This window comes from Ceratotherium simum, chromosome 16, assembly GCF_057802395.1.
Source record: "Ceratotherium simum simum isolate JZ-2026a chromosome 16, ASM5780239v1, whole genome shotgun sequence".
In the NCBI taxonomy this organism is placed as follows: Eukaryota; Metazoa; Chordata; class Mammalia; order Perissodactyla; family Rhinocerotidae; genus Ceratotherium; species Ceratotherium simum.
Window position 1 is genome coordinate 60553967 of NC_141915.1, and position 16407 is coordinate 60570373.

The 16407-nt window shown below is 49.5% G+C and overlaps 1 protein-coding gene across 6 annotated transcripts in view; it reads left to right on the forward strand.

The window, feature by feature from the left end:
* The window catches only part of RPTOR (regulatory associated protein of MTOR complex 1), a 414631-nt gene that overhangs the window by 289397 nt on the left and 108827 nt on the right, over positions 1-16407 (forward strand). For 5 of the 6 annotated variants that reach the window (XM_004432844.2, XM_087441745.1, XM_087441746.1 and 2 more), the window contains 3 exons: positions 2605-2706; positions 10567-10650; positions 13324-13434. In XM_004432844.2, the coding sequence (XP_004432901.1) occupies positions 2605-2706; positions 10567-10650; positions 13324-13434 (297 nt within the window). The remainder of the gene's footprint in view (positions 1-2604; positions 2707-10566; positions 10651-13323; positions 13435-16407) is intronic. The other variant, XM_087441747.1, reaches the window with a different exon arrangement.

Sequence of the window (16407 nt, forward strand, 5' to 3'; positions counted from 1 at the left end):
GCTATTTTGTGTAGCGTTATTTAAAATGCTGAGCTGTGCTTGGGTTGGGAGCCTGCTCTAATTTGTCAGTTCCCCCATGGCTTTAAGAAGCATGGCAAACCTCACAGTGTACTTTGATGGCAAAGGCTGTTCCTTCTTTGTTAGTTTTAGGTGAAAAGATCAAGAAGATTTGTCTTTTTTTCTGCATGGAGCAATATGTCCAGCAATGAGCAACATGTGAACATTCATGAGGCGAAAATTATTTTGAAAGGAAGGGGGAAGAGATGGAATTACCTGAATTACCTGGCTTTGAAGATTTTCCCTAACTCAGTATAACTGTATTCTCACCAGATGTGGGGAGGGGGCACTTAACAAGATGATTGTTTTTAAACCAGTTTATGAATAATTCACACTTAAAAACAGGAAAACCACTTTGGGGGCTCCATTTCAGTTCACAGGTTGCCCTCCAGATTTGATTAACTTAATGTAAGCTGACTTGGCAAGAACATGAATTCCTAAGTGGTAAATGTCCTCTGCTGAATTCTCACGTGACACTGACATTTTTATGAGGGGCATCATGGCCCCGACCACCAGGCTCCTCTGTGGAAGGCTTACATGTGTCCTGAGGCCCCACCCACGGCTTAGAGTCGTTTATACACACATGCCCGAGCCTGGGGGTCATAGCCCCCATCCCTGCCCTCCCACTGTCCCTTCCTTACACGCCTCTAAAATGCAAACACCCACTTTCCCCCTTGGAAACAGAGAAAGTAGAGGATAGTGGATGGGGGCAGAGATTTGTAATTTGGAGTTCTTTTTATTTGGGGCTCAGGAGAGGCAGCACTGTGTATGAAGTGGAAAGGATTCTCTGAGACAGAAAAACCCAGCAGTCCTTCCACTTGCTTGGCTTCTCTGTTCTCAGACCTCCTTCCAATGGCCTGGTCCCCCCTCTACCTGAGCCGCTTCTTCTGTGGTGTACCTGGTCCTTGTCATCCCCGGTAAAGCACCCCTCCACAATGTCCTCTGTGTAAGGACAGACCAACCTCGACTCCCCCACCGCTGCTATCTAGCTTGTCCCCTCCTTCACTCTGACTTCGCTGTGCTCCAAGCTCACCAGCACCAGGTCCAGTGACTATTGCCTGCTGCCTCCCTCCCCCCACTGACCCCAGGCCAGGGGTTCTGTCATTCTCACAGGCACTCTGCTCCCTTCACCCACTCCATGGTCCCGAGTCAATCCACACCTGTCCACTCTGAGCCTGCACCCACGCACTAAGCTGTCCTGGGGAAACCCACTGGACCCTGCTGTGCTCACTGCCCTTGAGGGGTCCTTGAATGCTGCCCTATGGTCTGACCCGACATTCTCCTCCATTCCTTCCCATTCCTGCTCTCCCGTTCCTCTGCGCTCTGTCCAACTCCAGCACCTCCTCCCTGATGATACCTAACTGGGAAATAGAAGCAAACCTCTGCACAACCCCCAGCATAGCTGCCCTCGTCCCTGCGCCAGGCCCATCTGCTTTCCCGTCCCCTGTTCCTAGAGAGCTGCTCATGCTCCCAGCAACACCAGCCCTGCACCTATGCATCAGGACCTGCGCGAGGCCATTGCCCAGTGGCCTCCCTCCTCCATCAGCAGCCCCACCCTTTACCAGATCTCTCTCGTCAGCTTATAAACATGCCGTATTCTCCCATCTTTAAATAAAAACTCCTGATCACTTGATCCCCTTCCCTGTACTCCCTCTCTGTTTCTCTCCTTCCTCTTTGCAGCCAGATTCCTTCAAAGAACTGTATATATGTGTTTCCAAATTCTCTTCTGTTCTCCTTTGAACCCACTCCAGTTGTGCTTCTGCCTACTCCCACCCTGAGACTGTTCTTAATTGTCTCCAGTGACCTCTGTGCTGCTGAGCCAGGTGCGGTTGGTTCTGACTCTTAGCTTGCCTGACCTACCACCAGTCTTTGACACTGTCCACACTTCTCCTTTTCACACTCTGCCCTCTTGTGGCCTCCTGGCCACCACCCGCTTCTGCCCTCCGTCTGCTGGCCTGGCCCTTGCTGGCTCCACGTCATCTCCTTGACCTCTTAACTGGTAGAGTCGCCAGGGATCAGCCCAGAGTTCCTTCTCTTTCTTACTTAACTTTAAACTAAGGTTACATCTCCAGCCCAGACCTCGCTCCTGAACTGCAGACGCACGCAGTCCATCACCCTCTTGATGTCTTCACTCGGGTGTCCAGTAAGCATCTTAAACTTGATGCATCCAAGGCTGAATTCCCCACATTCTCCTCCCAAACATGCTTCTTCCACAGTCTTCCCACCTCAGTTCATAGACCCCACCCTTCCTGGTGCTCAGGCCGAGAGCCTCGGAGTTATCAGCTCCTTTTCTCTTACCACCTCCACTCTGTTCACACATCCTGCTGGCTCTACCTGTGTAATGTATCCAGAGTCCAACCACTTCTCAGCACCTCCTCTGCTACAGCCCTGGCCCATCCTCTCTCGCCTGGATGGTTGGGGTGGTGCAGAGTTGGTGCCTCATGAAGACAAGGGGACTGAATTGATGGGCAGGCTGGGTGTGTAAAGGCAAGGCTGAATAAGAAATAGTGGGTTCCTAACTAACTCCCCACCCTGCCTTTCCCACAGCACAGTCCATTCTTTGCTGAGCAGCTGACTGCGTTCCAGGTGTGGCTCACAATGGGCGTGGAGAACAGGAATCCACCTGAACAACTTCCCATTGTTTTACAGGTGAGTTTCTTCAGATTGGGCCAGATTGGCTGAGTGTATCCCACAGAAGGAAGCTAGAAAACTTCACAGTCTCCTGGGGACTAGTTTATCCAGGGATGTGTGTGTGTGAGTGTGTGACACACAGCCCTCTCCACTGTCCTTGGCCATGCCCTGGACCAGATGGCGTTCGGGGGAAATAAATCACACAAAGCCATCAGCAGTCGTTGGAGCTGACTGCATCCTTACTCCTATAGGGCTTTCCCAGTAAAGTCATTGAATCCCTGCCACCACCCTCAGTTCAATCCTAATTGGAGTTGCAGTCAGCCACTCTCCCCATCTCCCTGTTTACGCTTTAGGGGACATTGATGGAATGCTGCTGCAGACGAGCTTCGCTTCATTCCAATGCGGGCTATCGGCATCAGTGACCCTTCTTTTTGGAAGGACATGAGATGCCAATCAGTCCTGGGAGAACAGAGATGAGGAGCACTGAGCAAATTGCAAATGGGCCGTGTGGGCTCCAAACCAGGCATCTGTGGGTTATTGATGAAGTGGCATGACCGCCTGGACCAGGAGCCATCCCCCTCCCTCTCCCTAAGGGTGTGTCGGTGTGGGGGCTATTGCACTTTCTGGGAGTGCTGTCAAATGCCAGTCACTCACATGGCCGGTGTCAGTGTCCACACTGCACATTGTGCCCCACTAGTGGGTAAGGAGATAGTTTTGTGGGTCTCGCCCAGATAATTTTTTAGTTAATGAGATCAGATGCGATGGCATGGCAAAATACCGAAGTTTGTCACAGGTAGGAAGATTATAAAATTTCCACAGAACTTTTGTTTCCGTTAATGTGTATTTATGGGAGAGGTGTGTGGACTGGGTCGTGACATAAGGAAAGCTGTTTTACTCTGGGACAGTGTCAAACGAGTTTTAAACCCATTGGTCAGTGTAGACACCAAGGTCTAATAACTCACTTTAGAAGCTGGAAAAGATTTTCTGCAGTCGGGGTGGGGCAGTTGAACTTGGGCGAGAAGCTGTGGACAGTCGTGGGGATGGGTTGCGCCAGCAGCAGAAGGGGTGTGTTTCCGTCTGTGTTCAGTTGTGGAGTGGAGAAGGTGCTCCCCTGCTGGGTTTGGGGTCTTAAGTTCTGACTGGCAGGGCGGGATCATCACCTTCCCCCGAGAAAGCTGGTTCGGTCACTCTGCCTCTATGAGGCAGGAGCATGAGCCTCGTCGTCCACCTGTCCAAGGACATGTCCTCGTTTCCTTCTAGGCAGGGCTGTGCTCTCTCACTCAGGCTGCCCACCACATCACAGTGGAGGCACTGTCAGTCTCCACTAGGCCAGATGCTCACCCAGAGCAGCTCCCACTGCTGAGACTCATCTGAAAATAGGTGAACAGTGTATCTCTGCCACTACCATAGAGTATGCAGCGCTTCTCCAGGTGCTGGTCTGCTCGGCCTCCATGTCGGCCACACGACAGGCTGTGAAGATCGTTTTCTTGCAACAGAGCTGAGGTTTCCCTGGTTCAGGACTGTGTGCCAAGAATCCCAGACAGCAAAAAGAGGAGTTGAGAGAAGGAGGAGTGCCTATGAATGTTGCAGAAATGCAGCAATAGCCCGTTCTTGCACACATTAATAACGAGATGGGCGACAGAGAGTAACTGCACCATGATGCTGCACGGGAGATGTTTTGGTGCTTCTTGTATATCATGATTGCTGCTTTTCTGATGTTATGAAAAGAATGCAGAAATTATTACTGTTCCTCTTGTGTGCTTCCAGATTGCTTTTAGACTATCCTGAGTTTGCAAGGTGAGCTGTAAACAAATAGACAAATTTTCAAAACCGAAAGAAAAAAATGCAATGACAACAACAAAACAGAGAAAACTGGCCATTTGGCAGAAGCCAATGCCCTCTCATTCCGTGAGTGCCGCAAGGTGGCTGGGTGTGAATGAAGGGTGGGCAGACAGGATTTCGGGGGACGGCAGTGGTGCAGGTTGGACCTGCTGTGCTCCGAAGCTCCTTCTGGGTCACCAGAATTTTCAGCAGAGGAGCCTGTGGCCCTCCCACTGACCTCCCTATTATTTCAGCAGTGTGATGGGGTAAAATCAGTGCTCTCCAAAGCAGGGGCACGATGCCAAGTGTGTTAAATCCTGTTCTTCTAGGTCTGGCAAACAATCCTTTGTAAATGGCCTTCTATTAACTTTTTTTCTTTTAATGTTCCATTTACAATCCACACTCCCTCAGGGAAAGAGAAGACTAATAGAGCCAACTGTCTGAGGCTGAAATGAGGGAAAATAACTGGGACAGAAAAGAAGGGAGGCATTTTCTGTGTGAGCTCTCAAACAAATGTAAGCCACGGATTCTTCCTCGTTCTGGAGGAGTCTGTCTCTGGGCTGTGCCCAGCCTGCATCTAGGCGTGAACTATGCTGAACAGGAACACAAGGGAGACAAAATGCAAAGGAGCACTGGCTTCATTTGGTGCCGCCCACAGTGTTGGCCACTTTCTTGTTAATGCCGTTAACTTCACCATGCTTTATCTAAAGAAATTTTATTTTTGCCAAAGGCTGGACCCCATTATCCATGAATTATCCTCTGGTGCCTCAGCGAGTCAGAAAGTATTGCTTCGTAGATTTTCTAATCCCTGCTACTTTTTCCGCAAGCCAGAGAGGATGTTCTCCGTCCAAAGAGTCAGAGGCATTAGCTGGTGGCCATCAGGGTCACGTGAAGCGTCTCCTTGGGCTGGCTGGTGTGCAGCTTGTTGAGTAACTGTAAACATGGAAGTATGCGTTTTCTGACCAGCACCGATGTCCTTTTTTGCCTTTTAAAAATATAATTCAACAGAAGGGATAGGAAGGGAGATTCTGGAGCCCCCAGCCCTACAAGGCCTGGTGCACGAGGTCTCCTGGTCTCGGTGGCTCTGCCTGGACTTGACGTTACTGTCTGCACTCCCTCAGGTGGCGTGTGCATGAAGAAGCCCCGGGCAGAGAAGGAAAAGTTGATGTCATAGAAAAGAGGGGAAGATGGGGTTTTATAAGGATGTACTTTTAGTGCCTTTACACAGATCTTGCAAGTCAATAGGGCATTTCATTAGGAAAACCCTGTTTGCTTTTATTGCGTCATTCTATTTACAAATACAATTTTTGGTCTGAAAGTACAGGATTATTATTAGGTGACAGCGGGATAATAACTGGGGTGTTATTATGTACACCTTAGCAGCGGCTCCAGAATCTTTGATCGTCAGATTCCCAGGCGCCTGGCCTGCAGGGTCCACCATGCCAGGGCTGGAGCTTGGGAATCTGTTTTTTTTAAGCAGCAGCTCTACCAAGAAGTCTCAGCCCAGAAGCCTGAGTGCCCTCTTTGTACACAAAGCAAATGAAATGTACTTATCCTAGCAAGCTCTGTTTTAATTCAGGTATTCATTCACCATGATTAATCTTTGGGTTGCTACAAATGAAAAGAAATCCCAGCAACTCATTCAGTTCACCAACATTTATCTCTGTCATTTGTGCAGATCCTGGGGCAGTCTGAACCAGGAATTAAAAAAAAAAAGTTCAAATCCAAACAAACAAAAGCCAATCCTTATTTTAAAGTAATTTTAGTTTATGTTGGACTTCGCTTTTTTTTAATATAAATGAACAGAAGGAATTGGAAAATGTAATGTTTAAAAAACCCCATACTTGACATTTTCCCTAGGACTCTTGATTGACAATGTGTATTTTCCAATAAAACATTAATAATAGCAGCATGAAATCCTGCACTGCCGACAGTCTTCAGACTCTGAGTCTCTGAGACAAGGGGGCTGTCGATGCCCCAGTGCATATTTTTTTTTTTTTAAAGATCTTTATCTTTAAAAAGATAAATAATCTTAAAAAAAAGATTTCCCCCCAAAGCCCCAGTAGATAGTTGTGTGTCATAGCTGCACATCCTTCTAGTTGCTGTATGTGGGACGTGGCCTCAGCACGGCCGGAGAAGCGGTGCGTCGGTGCGCGCCCGGGATCCGAACCCGGGCTGCCAGTAGCGGAGCGCACGCACTTAACCGCTAAGCCACGGGGCCGGCCCAACCCCAGTGCATGTTTCATCGACCTGTTTGGCATGGTCAGGCAGACCCTGTCACAGTGGTGACTGTGGCCAATTCCCTTTATTTACTTTCCCATTTGTGGATAAGACGTTGTAATGGAGATCTCTTACTGCTGGTTAGTGCACTCCCCTGGTTGGGAGGGTCTTAGCCCCCTGCTGCCGTTGCTTCCATTGCAGACTGCTCTACTATTTACCTTAAAAAACAGCTTTATTCATGTTGACAGTGTTTTAAATAACAAAGGGAATCAGAAAACAGAATCTTCACAAGCTTTAGATATATTTGAAGTCTTTGATTTTTTGACAGATTGCAGCTGCTTTCACAGACCTAGTAAACAGAAGGTTCTGCTCACTCTGGATCATCTAGAAACTTGAACCTCAGGCAGTTTCATTTCCTTTAAAAACAAATACAGTCAATCAAATTGCTTCTGAGGGATGGAGACCTCCTGTAACTGTATGCTGAAACTGCAGCGTTAATATTTATTACGCACCCTCATGCTAGCTGCTTTCATAGACTTTATCTCATTTAATTTTGAAAATAAACCCAAGTCAAATGTTATTATCTCCACTTTTCTTGATGAGGAAACAAGTTTCCAGAGGTTAAGTAATTTAAGACACTACTAGGAAGTGACAGAGTCAGGATTAAAATCAGGTCAGCTGGACTCCAAAGCGCACATTTCCCAGTGTCTGTCTGCCCCTCCAAACCTACATGTCAGACAGCAAGGGTGTGTGATAACCCATGAGTTACATGTGGGAAGGGGATCAGGTCTCAATTCAGATATGCTCCTGTGAGCAGCCCCCACATCATCTTTCTCAGCTTCTTAATCAGAGAGTCTCTCAACATCTCCAAACACAAAACATACCACTCATACATCCATCTTGAGACTGTGATGTGGAAATGGGCTTCAAACCAGTGGAGATGAAGCGAGATGACATGCCTGTGGCGAAACCTGGTGGCTCTTTCTCCTCCTCCGCTTCCGTGACCCCTAGGCTGCCCAGCACAGCTGGAGACACCCTTTCTTGACTCCTCCCAGAGCCACGGGCTTCCCCATGGGGAACTCCCTATCCTCCTCCTCTGGCGTGTCCTTGTCAGGAACCCTGTGCTGTCAGGACCCACTCCTTCCTCTCCTTCCAGCCTCTCTCTCGCTGCCACCTCTGTGCCCACCTGGAGATCCTCCCTGCACCCCCCGCCTTCCTCCCGCCAGCCTGTGTTTGCCCCTTCACAGGGAAGCTCCTTAAACACTGCTCTGGCTGCCCCATTTCCTCACCTCCAACCTGTCCCACCCTGCTCTAGCTTCCATCCCCACGAGTCCACCAAGATCCACACCCTACACCCAGTGGGTCCTCTTCACCACTCCTGCTACTGTGCAGGTGGCACAGTTGAAACCTTCCCTCCCTTGAGTTCAGTGCCGCCTCTCCCTCCTCCACTTCTCCTCCCACCTGTCCCTGCCCTCACCCTTCTCTCTCAGCTCAGCTTCTCCCCTTGCAGACCACACCCGTGTTAGCACTCCTAGCCCCAACCTCACTGGCCTGGCCATCGTCCTTTTCTCTTGCCTCATTCCAAACCTGTCTTCCAGAGTCTCCTTTTCCTGACCCCGCCTTGTCCCTTGCAGACAAGTTCTGTTGCTCACACCTCCCGCCTGTCTTGGAGTCTCTTCCCCACCATCAGTCAAGGCCACCGTCAAGGCCACGCCGTTCCATCCCTCCCTCCGGCCTCCTGCCAGTCCATTCTCTGCAGCAAGCACATTGGATGGTTCACTCTGCTGCTTCATATCGGTCAATGGCTGCTGCTTCTCTTAGGAAAAACAACCTCTTCACCTGGTCTGCAGGGCTGGCTGGGTATGGAGCCCCTCCCCTGTCAGACTGGCCACCCACCCTTCCTCAGACATCCTGAGCCTTCCCAGCCTCCTCTGCCTGGAACCCAGGAACCCCCAATGTTGCCCTCTGGGATCTGGCTGCCTGCTGGGAGGGAAAACCTTTGAGACCCCTCAGAGTAGGGCACAGACCCCCAGGTTATGTTTATTCACAGCACTGCTCACCATGACAGTGGATTATTGCAATGTGGCTATCTAGTGTCTGTCTGCAACTAATTGATGACAGGAAGGGGGCTCCCTGCTATTCCCAGTCACCCTGCAGCACCCAGCATGGCACCCACACAAAGCGAGGCCCCGTAAACACTTGTTGGATGGCTGGGAACATATGTGGACAGAAATGCTCCACATCAGAGGGACTTAGTTGGTACACGTGACCTCGGGTGTAAACACCATGAAGGGAAAGTCAATATAAATGACTCCATTAGAAATCTAAAACTTTGATGTAACAAAGAAAAAAAGAGAAAAATATGTGGCAAAGGTTGCTATTTTTAACTTATAAAGGACTCTTTCATATCAATAAGAAAAAGCCAAACATTTAAGTAGGAAAATCAGGACTTAAATGACCACTTTACTAGAGAAATAGGCAATTAACCTATGAGAAAAATATCTAACCTTACTTGTCATCAGAGAAATTTGGATTGAAAGGATATTTTATTTTTGCCTATCATATTGGCAAATAATAGTTTAATATGGGCTAGTATTGTCCTGGGAGCTTTTAATTTGTTATTTCATTTAACAAAACCCTTGTGAGTAGGTTTTGTGTTATCCTTGTTTTATGAATTAAGGAATTAAGGTTCAGAGAAGTGAAGTAGTTTGCCCAAGGTCACATAATCAGTGAGCACCCCAGCCACTCCACATCCTCCTGCACTGTGCTCGGTGAAGGCTGGAGGGAGAGAGCACCATGTGCATCTTGTTGGAAGTGCAAATTGGTTCGGCTGGAGGGTAGTTTGGTAATATAAGGATATGTGCTCTGACCCTGTAATTTTACTTGTATTTATCCTAGGGAAAAATCGTGTAAATGTGCAGAGATATACCTATTAGGATATTTATCACAGCATTGTTTATAATAGCAAAACTTTGATAATAATGTAAATATCTAGCACTGGGGAAATTGTTCAAATGAACTATGCACATTTATATAAATGAAGTCCTGTGCTGCTGTTGGGAATGATATGGCCAGATGTATCTAGTGATGTGGAATGAGATTCTCAGTATATTGTTATTTAAAAAGGGAGACAAGAAATAAAATACTATACTATCTGGTTTAGAATAAATAAGGGAACAGTGTCTGGAAGTTTATATACCAAAATGTCATTGGTGAAATTTTTTTTTCAATGCAGTTAAAAAGCATTTGTTCTTTCTGTAGTGTGCGTATTTTACCTGTTAATGAAGAAATAGAGTGTTTTCCTAACGCTAAAAGCGTCAACTGTAGGGGCTGGCCCCGTGGCTTAGCAGTTAAGTGTGCGCACTCCACTACTGGTGGCCAGGTTTCAGATCTCGGGCGCACACTGATGCACTGCTTGTCCAGCCATGCTGAGGCGGCGTCCCACATAAACAGCAAATAGAAGGATGTGCAACTATGACATACAACTATCTACTGGGGCTTTGGAGAGAAAAAGGGCAAAAAAAGGAGGAGGACTGGCAATAGATGTTAGCTTAGGGCCGGTCTTCCTCAGCAAAAAGAGGAGGATTGGCATGGATGTTAGCTCAGGGCTGATCTTCCTCAAAAAAAAAAAAATTTTTTTTTAAAGCGTGAACTGTAGAGAAAGGAGCACTGGCTGTAGGTAAATGAATGAACGAAGCAAGGGAGAAATCTGAGCTGCTTGGTCAGACCCCTTGGAGTTAGCAGCTCAGGCAGAAGCTTTGCCAAGGGCTCCACATCACACGGTCTTGGCAGTGATGCCAGTCTTGCAGTGACGCCGTCTGCTTCCTTCTTCCTCAGGTGCTGTTGAGCCAAGTGCACCGGCTGAGAGCCCTGGACCTGCTGGGAAGATTTCTGGACCTGGGTCCATGGGCGGTGAGCCTGGTGTGTGCCTTCTGCACTGACTTGGGGTGGGGCGGGGGCCAGTGAGACTCTGTGCTACAGTCTGAGGACTTACTTCATCACCCAGAAGTGACCATAGCCCTGCAATCAAGGGTGACCGTGGGGATGACCAGTAAGCCCGTGAGGCCCTCAGAGAACATGTGCTGGGCGGCCTTCATTGCCACAGCATTTGGGGGTTTTGTTTGGTTTTGCCCTCTTTTCTGTCTGCTCTTAGGCTTCACCTTGCAGGACAGAAAGTGTTGCTAAGGCCACTTTTTAGGGAGTGGCTCGCCCCTGCCATGGGCAAGAGGCTGGGAACCTGTGAGCTGATGAGGCCTGGGCCACACATGGCAGGTTTTCTCCCAGGAGCAGCCTGTGAGCCTCACTCACTGTTTTTTCACTCTGATTTTAGACACAGTTCTGAAACGCTTTTCTGGTTACTCATTCTGTAGAAGAGTAGAAACGCCACTTAAAACAGAAAAGGCTGACGAAAATAGAATCAGAAAGTGGTCTGGGGCCAGCCCCGTGGCTTAGCAGTTAAGTGCATGTTGTTCCACTACGGGTGGCCCAGGTTCGGATCCCGGGTGCGCACTGACACACCGCTTCTCCGGCCATGCTTAGGTGGCGTCCCACCAGCAACTAGAAGGATGTGCAACTATGACATACAACTATCTACTGGGGCTTTGGGGAGAAAAAGGGGAAAAAAACGAGGAGGATTGGCAATAGATGTTAGCTTAGGGCCGGTCTTCCTCAGCCAAAAGAGGAGGCTTGGCATGGATGTTAGCTCAGGGCTGATCTTCCTCACAAAAAAAAAGTGGTCCATTTTTTCAACAAATCACAAGAGAAAGCAGCTGAGAGAGAATCTGTAGATTAAAGGAGAGTTAAGAGACTTATAAACCAATTGCAATATATGGACCTTATTTGGTTCTGTTTGCAAATAAAAGTTTGAAAGTTAAAGTTTGAAAAATTAATATTAATGGAACAATTAGAAATTTTATGTGAACTGAATATTTTATGTTATTAAAGACTAATTGTTTATTTTTTTAGGTGTGGTAATGGTATGTGGTCATGTTTTTATAAAAGAGATCTTATTTTGTAGAGATAACCACTAAATGTTTACAAGTAAAATCATGTGATAGGTGAGATTTGTGGGAGAGGGCAGTGGGCGAGGTAAGAGGAGCAGCGAGTGGTTTGAGCTGATGTGGTTGAAGCTAGTGATGAGCACATGGGAGTTCAGCACGTTATTCTCTCTCCGTTTATATATATTTAAGTTTTTTCATTGTATAATATCAACAAAGAGTGATAATTGATAGTCCAACATTGAAGGAGAAGAGAGAAAATCTGAAAATTAGGAAGAAGGATTCAGCACTCATCGCTGGACTGTTTTCACTCCTGGGTGTCTGAGGCTGTCATAACTGACAGCTGGTAGAGTCATCGGTGATGGGCTTATGTAACTCTTCCACTGTTTGGTCTGTGTGTGTGCTTGTGCATAATGATGTCACTTAGTCGTCGTGGAAAAGCTTATACCCTTTAAGATGACAGGGAAACATGGGGCCGGCCCGATGGCGTAGTGGTTAAGTTTCCATGCTCTGCTTCAGCAGCATGGGGTTCGCAGGTTTGGATCCCAGGGGCAGACCTACATACTGCTTATCAAGCCATGCTGTGGCGGCGTCCCATATAAAGTGGAGGAAGATGGGCACGGCTGTTAGCCCAGGGCCAATCTTCCTCAGCAAAAAGAGGAGGATTGGCAACAGATGTTTGCTGAGGGCTAATCTTCCTCACAAAAAAAAAAAAAAAGGAAGACAGGGAAACATATTGATAACATTTTAGAGAGATTTTAATTTATACAGTTAATTTTTTTAAAACTAAATTCAGCCCTTTAAAGAATCAAGCTTATGCTAATTGGAAATTTTGCTAGTGTTTGAACAGATGCTGGATAAGTGAGGTGTTATGACAGGTACAGATTTGGCCTGTAGGTGAGGGCCGACTTCTTGAACTAGTGGAATGCATGCTTGTCCCTCGTTAAACATGGCCTTTAACAAGAAAGGGACACAGGCCCTGCCATTGGCCATTGGCCTGGGTCGTACCCTCCACCTGGCCTGGAGGGGGACACTTTTGGGTTATCTTTTGTTGTTTTGTTTTGTTTTGTTTTGTTTTGTTTTGGGGGGGTTATCTTTTGAATTGCAACAAATTTGAGATAAGGACAGAGCAAAAACTGAGGTGATTGGCATCACCAGACTTTGCCCAGCTGTCCTACACTGAGGTACCCACCCTCTCTCTTATTTCTCTGCCTGAGAGCAGAGAGGCCCCCCAGGATGATGCGCTACCAGGAACTGGGCAGTGGGAAGACCCAGAGCTGCTCCCATCTTAACCGCCCGCAAACTGGCCCATCCCAGGGCGAGTCTTTCTCTGAAGGTCCGTCTAGTGCAAAGGCAGATGTTTGAGCAAGTGGGCAGGCGTGCAGGGAGAGCAAGGTGCGGTTCCGTACGTGAGGATCACAGTTAAAGGGCCTCATGTTTTGTTGCTGAGAGCAAACAAGGCCACTTGAGGGTGAGGACGGTGGTTCCCAGTCGTAAGCCCCACGTCCTCATGAGGGAAAGCTGTCCTAGGTTACCTGTGGCTGTAGACCAGGCAGGGCCAGGAGCCAGCACCCTCACGCTCTCTCCTCTCCTTCAGGCCTTGTCTGTGGGCATCTTCCCCTACGTGCTGAAGCTGCTCCAGAGCTCGGCAAGGGAGCTGCGGCCTCTTCTTGTTTTCATATGGGCCAAGATTCTCGCCGTGGACAGTGTGAGTAACCTGTGTGTCCTCCTGGGTGTGAGGGGGTCTCTGCGCGCTCACTGACCACACTTCTCTCCGGCTTTTCTCCTTGAACCCCGGACTGCCTGGCCTCTGATGGGAGTGGCTGCTGACGTGGGCAGGGCTCACTGAGTGCTATGGGGCTGGTTTGCCCCAGTTACCGCTTTCTCCTTTCTCCCTTCCACTTCTTGTCCTACCCTTCTGCCAGCCTCATGCCTTCAGTTGCCATTACCTCCTTCCCTCCTCCAGGCACTGCTGGTCCCTTCCTTTCTCCCAGAATAAAGGAAATGCTGCCCCTCAGGGCCCAATCCTGGTCTCTGTCCCCCAGCCGTTGGCTCACCCGTGCTGTGTGCACGCCACTTGTTGTCCCTCCTCCCCGTCCCTGTGCTCTGCCTCCTCCCCGTCCCTGACCACCCCTCCCGCCAGTAAATGACCCTGACTACTTACTTTCTTCTTGAAATTTGGCCCTGCGTTGTATGGACCCCTATCGGTCTCTTCTGTCTCCAGCAATTCTTTTCCCTCCCCTGCCCTGACTGTGAGAACAGGAGCACGGAGGCCTGGCCTGTAGGGCTTGGCCCTGCAGCACTAGCGGTAACTTCTCCACCGTGACTGCCTAGCCTGCATCTCGAGCTCTGCCCTGCAGTAAGCATCTCCCCCACTCCTCATGCCTGCTGGGCCTGCAGTCATGTGTACACTCCACAAAGATCTAGGCAGGGCCCTATACTCAGAACTGTACAGAAGGCTGTAGGGGACGCAGAGGTGAGCCATCTCTGCCCTCAACAGGCTCACTGTCCAGTGGGGATAAAACCCCCTGCATGAGGCCAGAAGTCACACATCCCATCGGAGTTGCATGCCACAAGTGTGACATTTCAGAAACAGGAGGACCTGAGAAATCTTATGGGCGGAGCTGCATTTGTGCTGGACTTAGTGAGGGGTATTGAGGAATGTAGATTTCAGGTAGGGGAGGTGGGAGAGTGGAGACAGCTTGAGCAAGGGACAGAGGAGGGCCAGCACAGGGGACACTTAGAGGAGGGCAGACAGCCCCGCTGGGCTAAGGTGCTGGAGATATATGGGGGCCATCAAAGCGGAAGCTGGTAATTCCAAATTTAAGAGTTCAAATTTCATTTAGCAGGCATGAGAAACTATTACAGATTTTGGAACAAAGAAACAATAAGAACCAAGGTGTGGTTTATAAAATGTCTGGCCTCGGTGTAAAGTAGATTATAACCAAGGGGCAGGGAGCCACTGAGGAGACTGCTCTAGTAATTCATGCCGGATAGGTCAGGGTGGCTGGGGAGGTGGGGGCGATGGGCAGGAAGCGCTGTGGGGGTGGGAGGATGCAGAGTTAACAGAGGGCCAGGTGGATGTGGGGGAGAAACTGTGCCTGAGTTTGAGCCTGTGTGGTGGGAAGGGTGGCCGTGTCAGTGATAGAGAGGGTAGCCGGGAGAGGCGGACATGCACAGGAGACCACTGGTGGTGAGGCCCCGTGGCCTGAGAGATGGAGACTGGGGACCTCGTCCACCCAGCGATGGTGACAGGGGAGCCCTCAAAAGGAAACGTAGAAACAAAGGCTCAGGGGCTGAGGCTAGAACTCCGGGGCTTCTCTCGGGGAGGATTTTCAGAGAAGGGAGAGAGGCTCGGAAAGTCAGATTTACAGAACACAAAGAAAGAGGCTCCAGGATAAGGGTGAGTGCTGGGTGCGGGCAGACACATCACGCTCTGCAGCCCTGTGGAGACAAGTCACCTCAGAACAGGCTATCGTGTTTGGCAGTCAGCATTCAGAAGAGCATGTGTGTGTGATGCAGAGATGAGGAAGAAACTGGATGGGCAGGGAGCGCTAGGGAAGAGCGTAGCAGAGCGAGAGTCCACTTGCTTGAGGACTTTGGTAGGTGAGGAGGAGAATCAGCATCAGCGCAAGGATGGATGGATTTGCTTGCTTGGTTTGAAGCCAGTAGTGACCTAAACGGTCTCTATTTGGGAGAAAAGAACCAGTGGAGAAACAGAACGGTATTTCAAATGGAACGTTGACCAGCCTGTTGTGTGTGTGCCCATGTGTACATGCTGCGTGTGCACATGTGTGCATGTGTGTGACGCCCAGTGGCAGGAGCTCTTGTGTGAGGTCTCGTAATTCTTATCTTAACTCTGTGCAGTAAGTGTGATTTTGCAGATTATTTACAGATAAGAAAATGCTCATTTAAAGTGAGCTGCCCAGGATCGCAGAGCTAATCTGTGAACAAAACCTGCCATGAGCTCAGGGCCTCTGAGGCTGCGTGGAGCTCTTCTGCCCCACAGAAAGGGGGCATCAGCAGTCACGGAGAAGTGGGGAGGAGGCGAGGGCATCCATTCACTTCTCTGAGAGGTGAGTGAAAGCAGGGTAGGAGGGTCTTAACACAGGGGCCTGCTCTGTTCTGCCAGCCCCTCCTCGGTCACCAGAGCTTCCGCCAGCCTAAGCCTCTTCCTCCACAGCCATGCCTGGTCGGTCAGCAGGGCCGTGCGCCAGTGAAGTAGCCCTGCAGTCCGCCCATTACCTTGTGCTCCCACCCTCTGGGCACTGGCCGGCCTGGAGATGCCAAAGCACCTCAGGCAGGTCCTGGAGCCAGTCCTGTCCTTGCCGCCGCACTCGTCCCTCAGGCCTGCACGCTGCTGCCCGGAAACCTCTGAGCTGCCCCTCCGCTCACATAACCCTCTTTGCTCAAGTCCCACTAACAAGCCCTTGGCAGCTCAAGTCCGCCCGCCCGCCCGCCGTGTCTCCCACCTCGCTCCCTAGGGACCTGGCTCCTCCTCTCTCACTTGGCCACTGCGCTTACCCCCCACAACCATGTCTTTGAGTCCCCACAGCAGCCAGGCCTTCACTGTGAGGGGGCCAGAAACGGAGGGAACAACCACCTGAGGATGTGAGTGTCACAGGCGCGTCCCCCTGAAGGTGTTGTAGTGTGTGTGTGTCTACCGTGAAGGCTGCTTTAA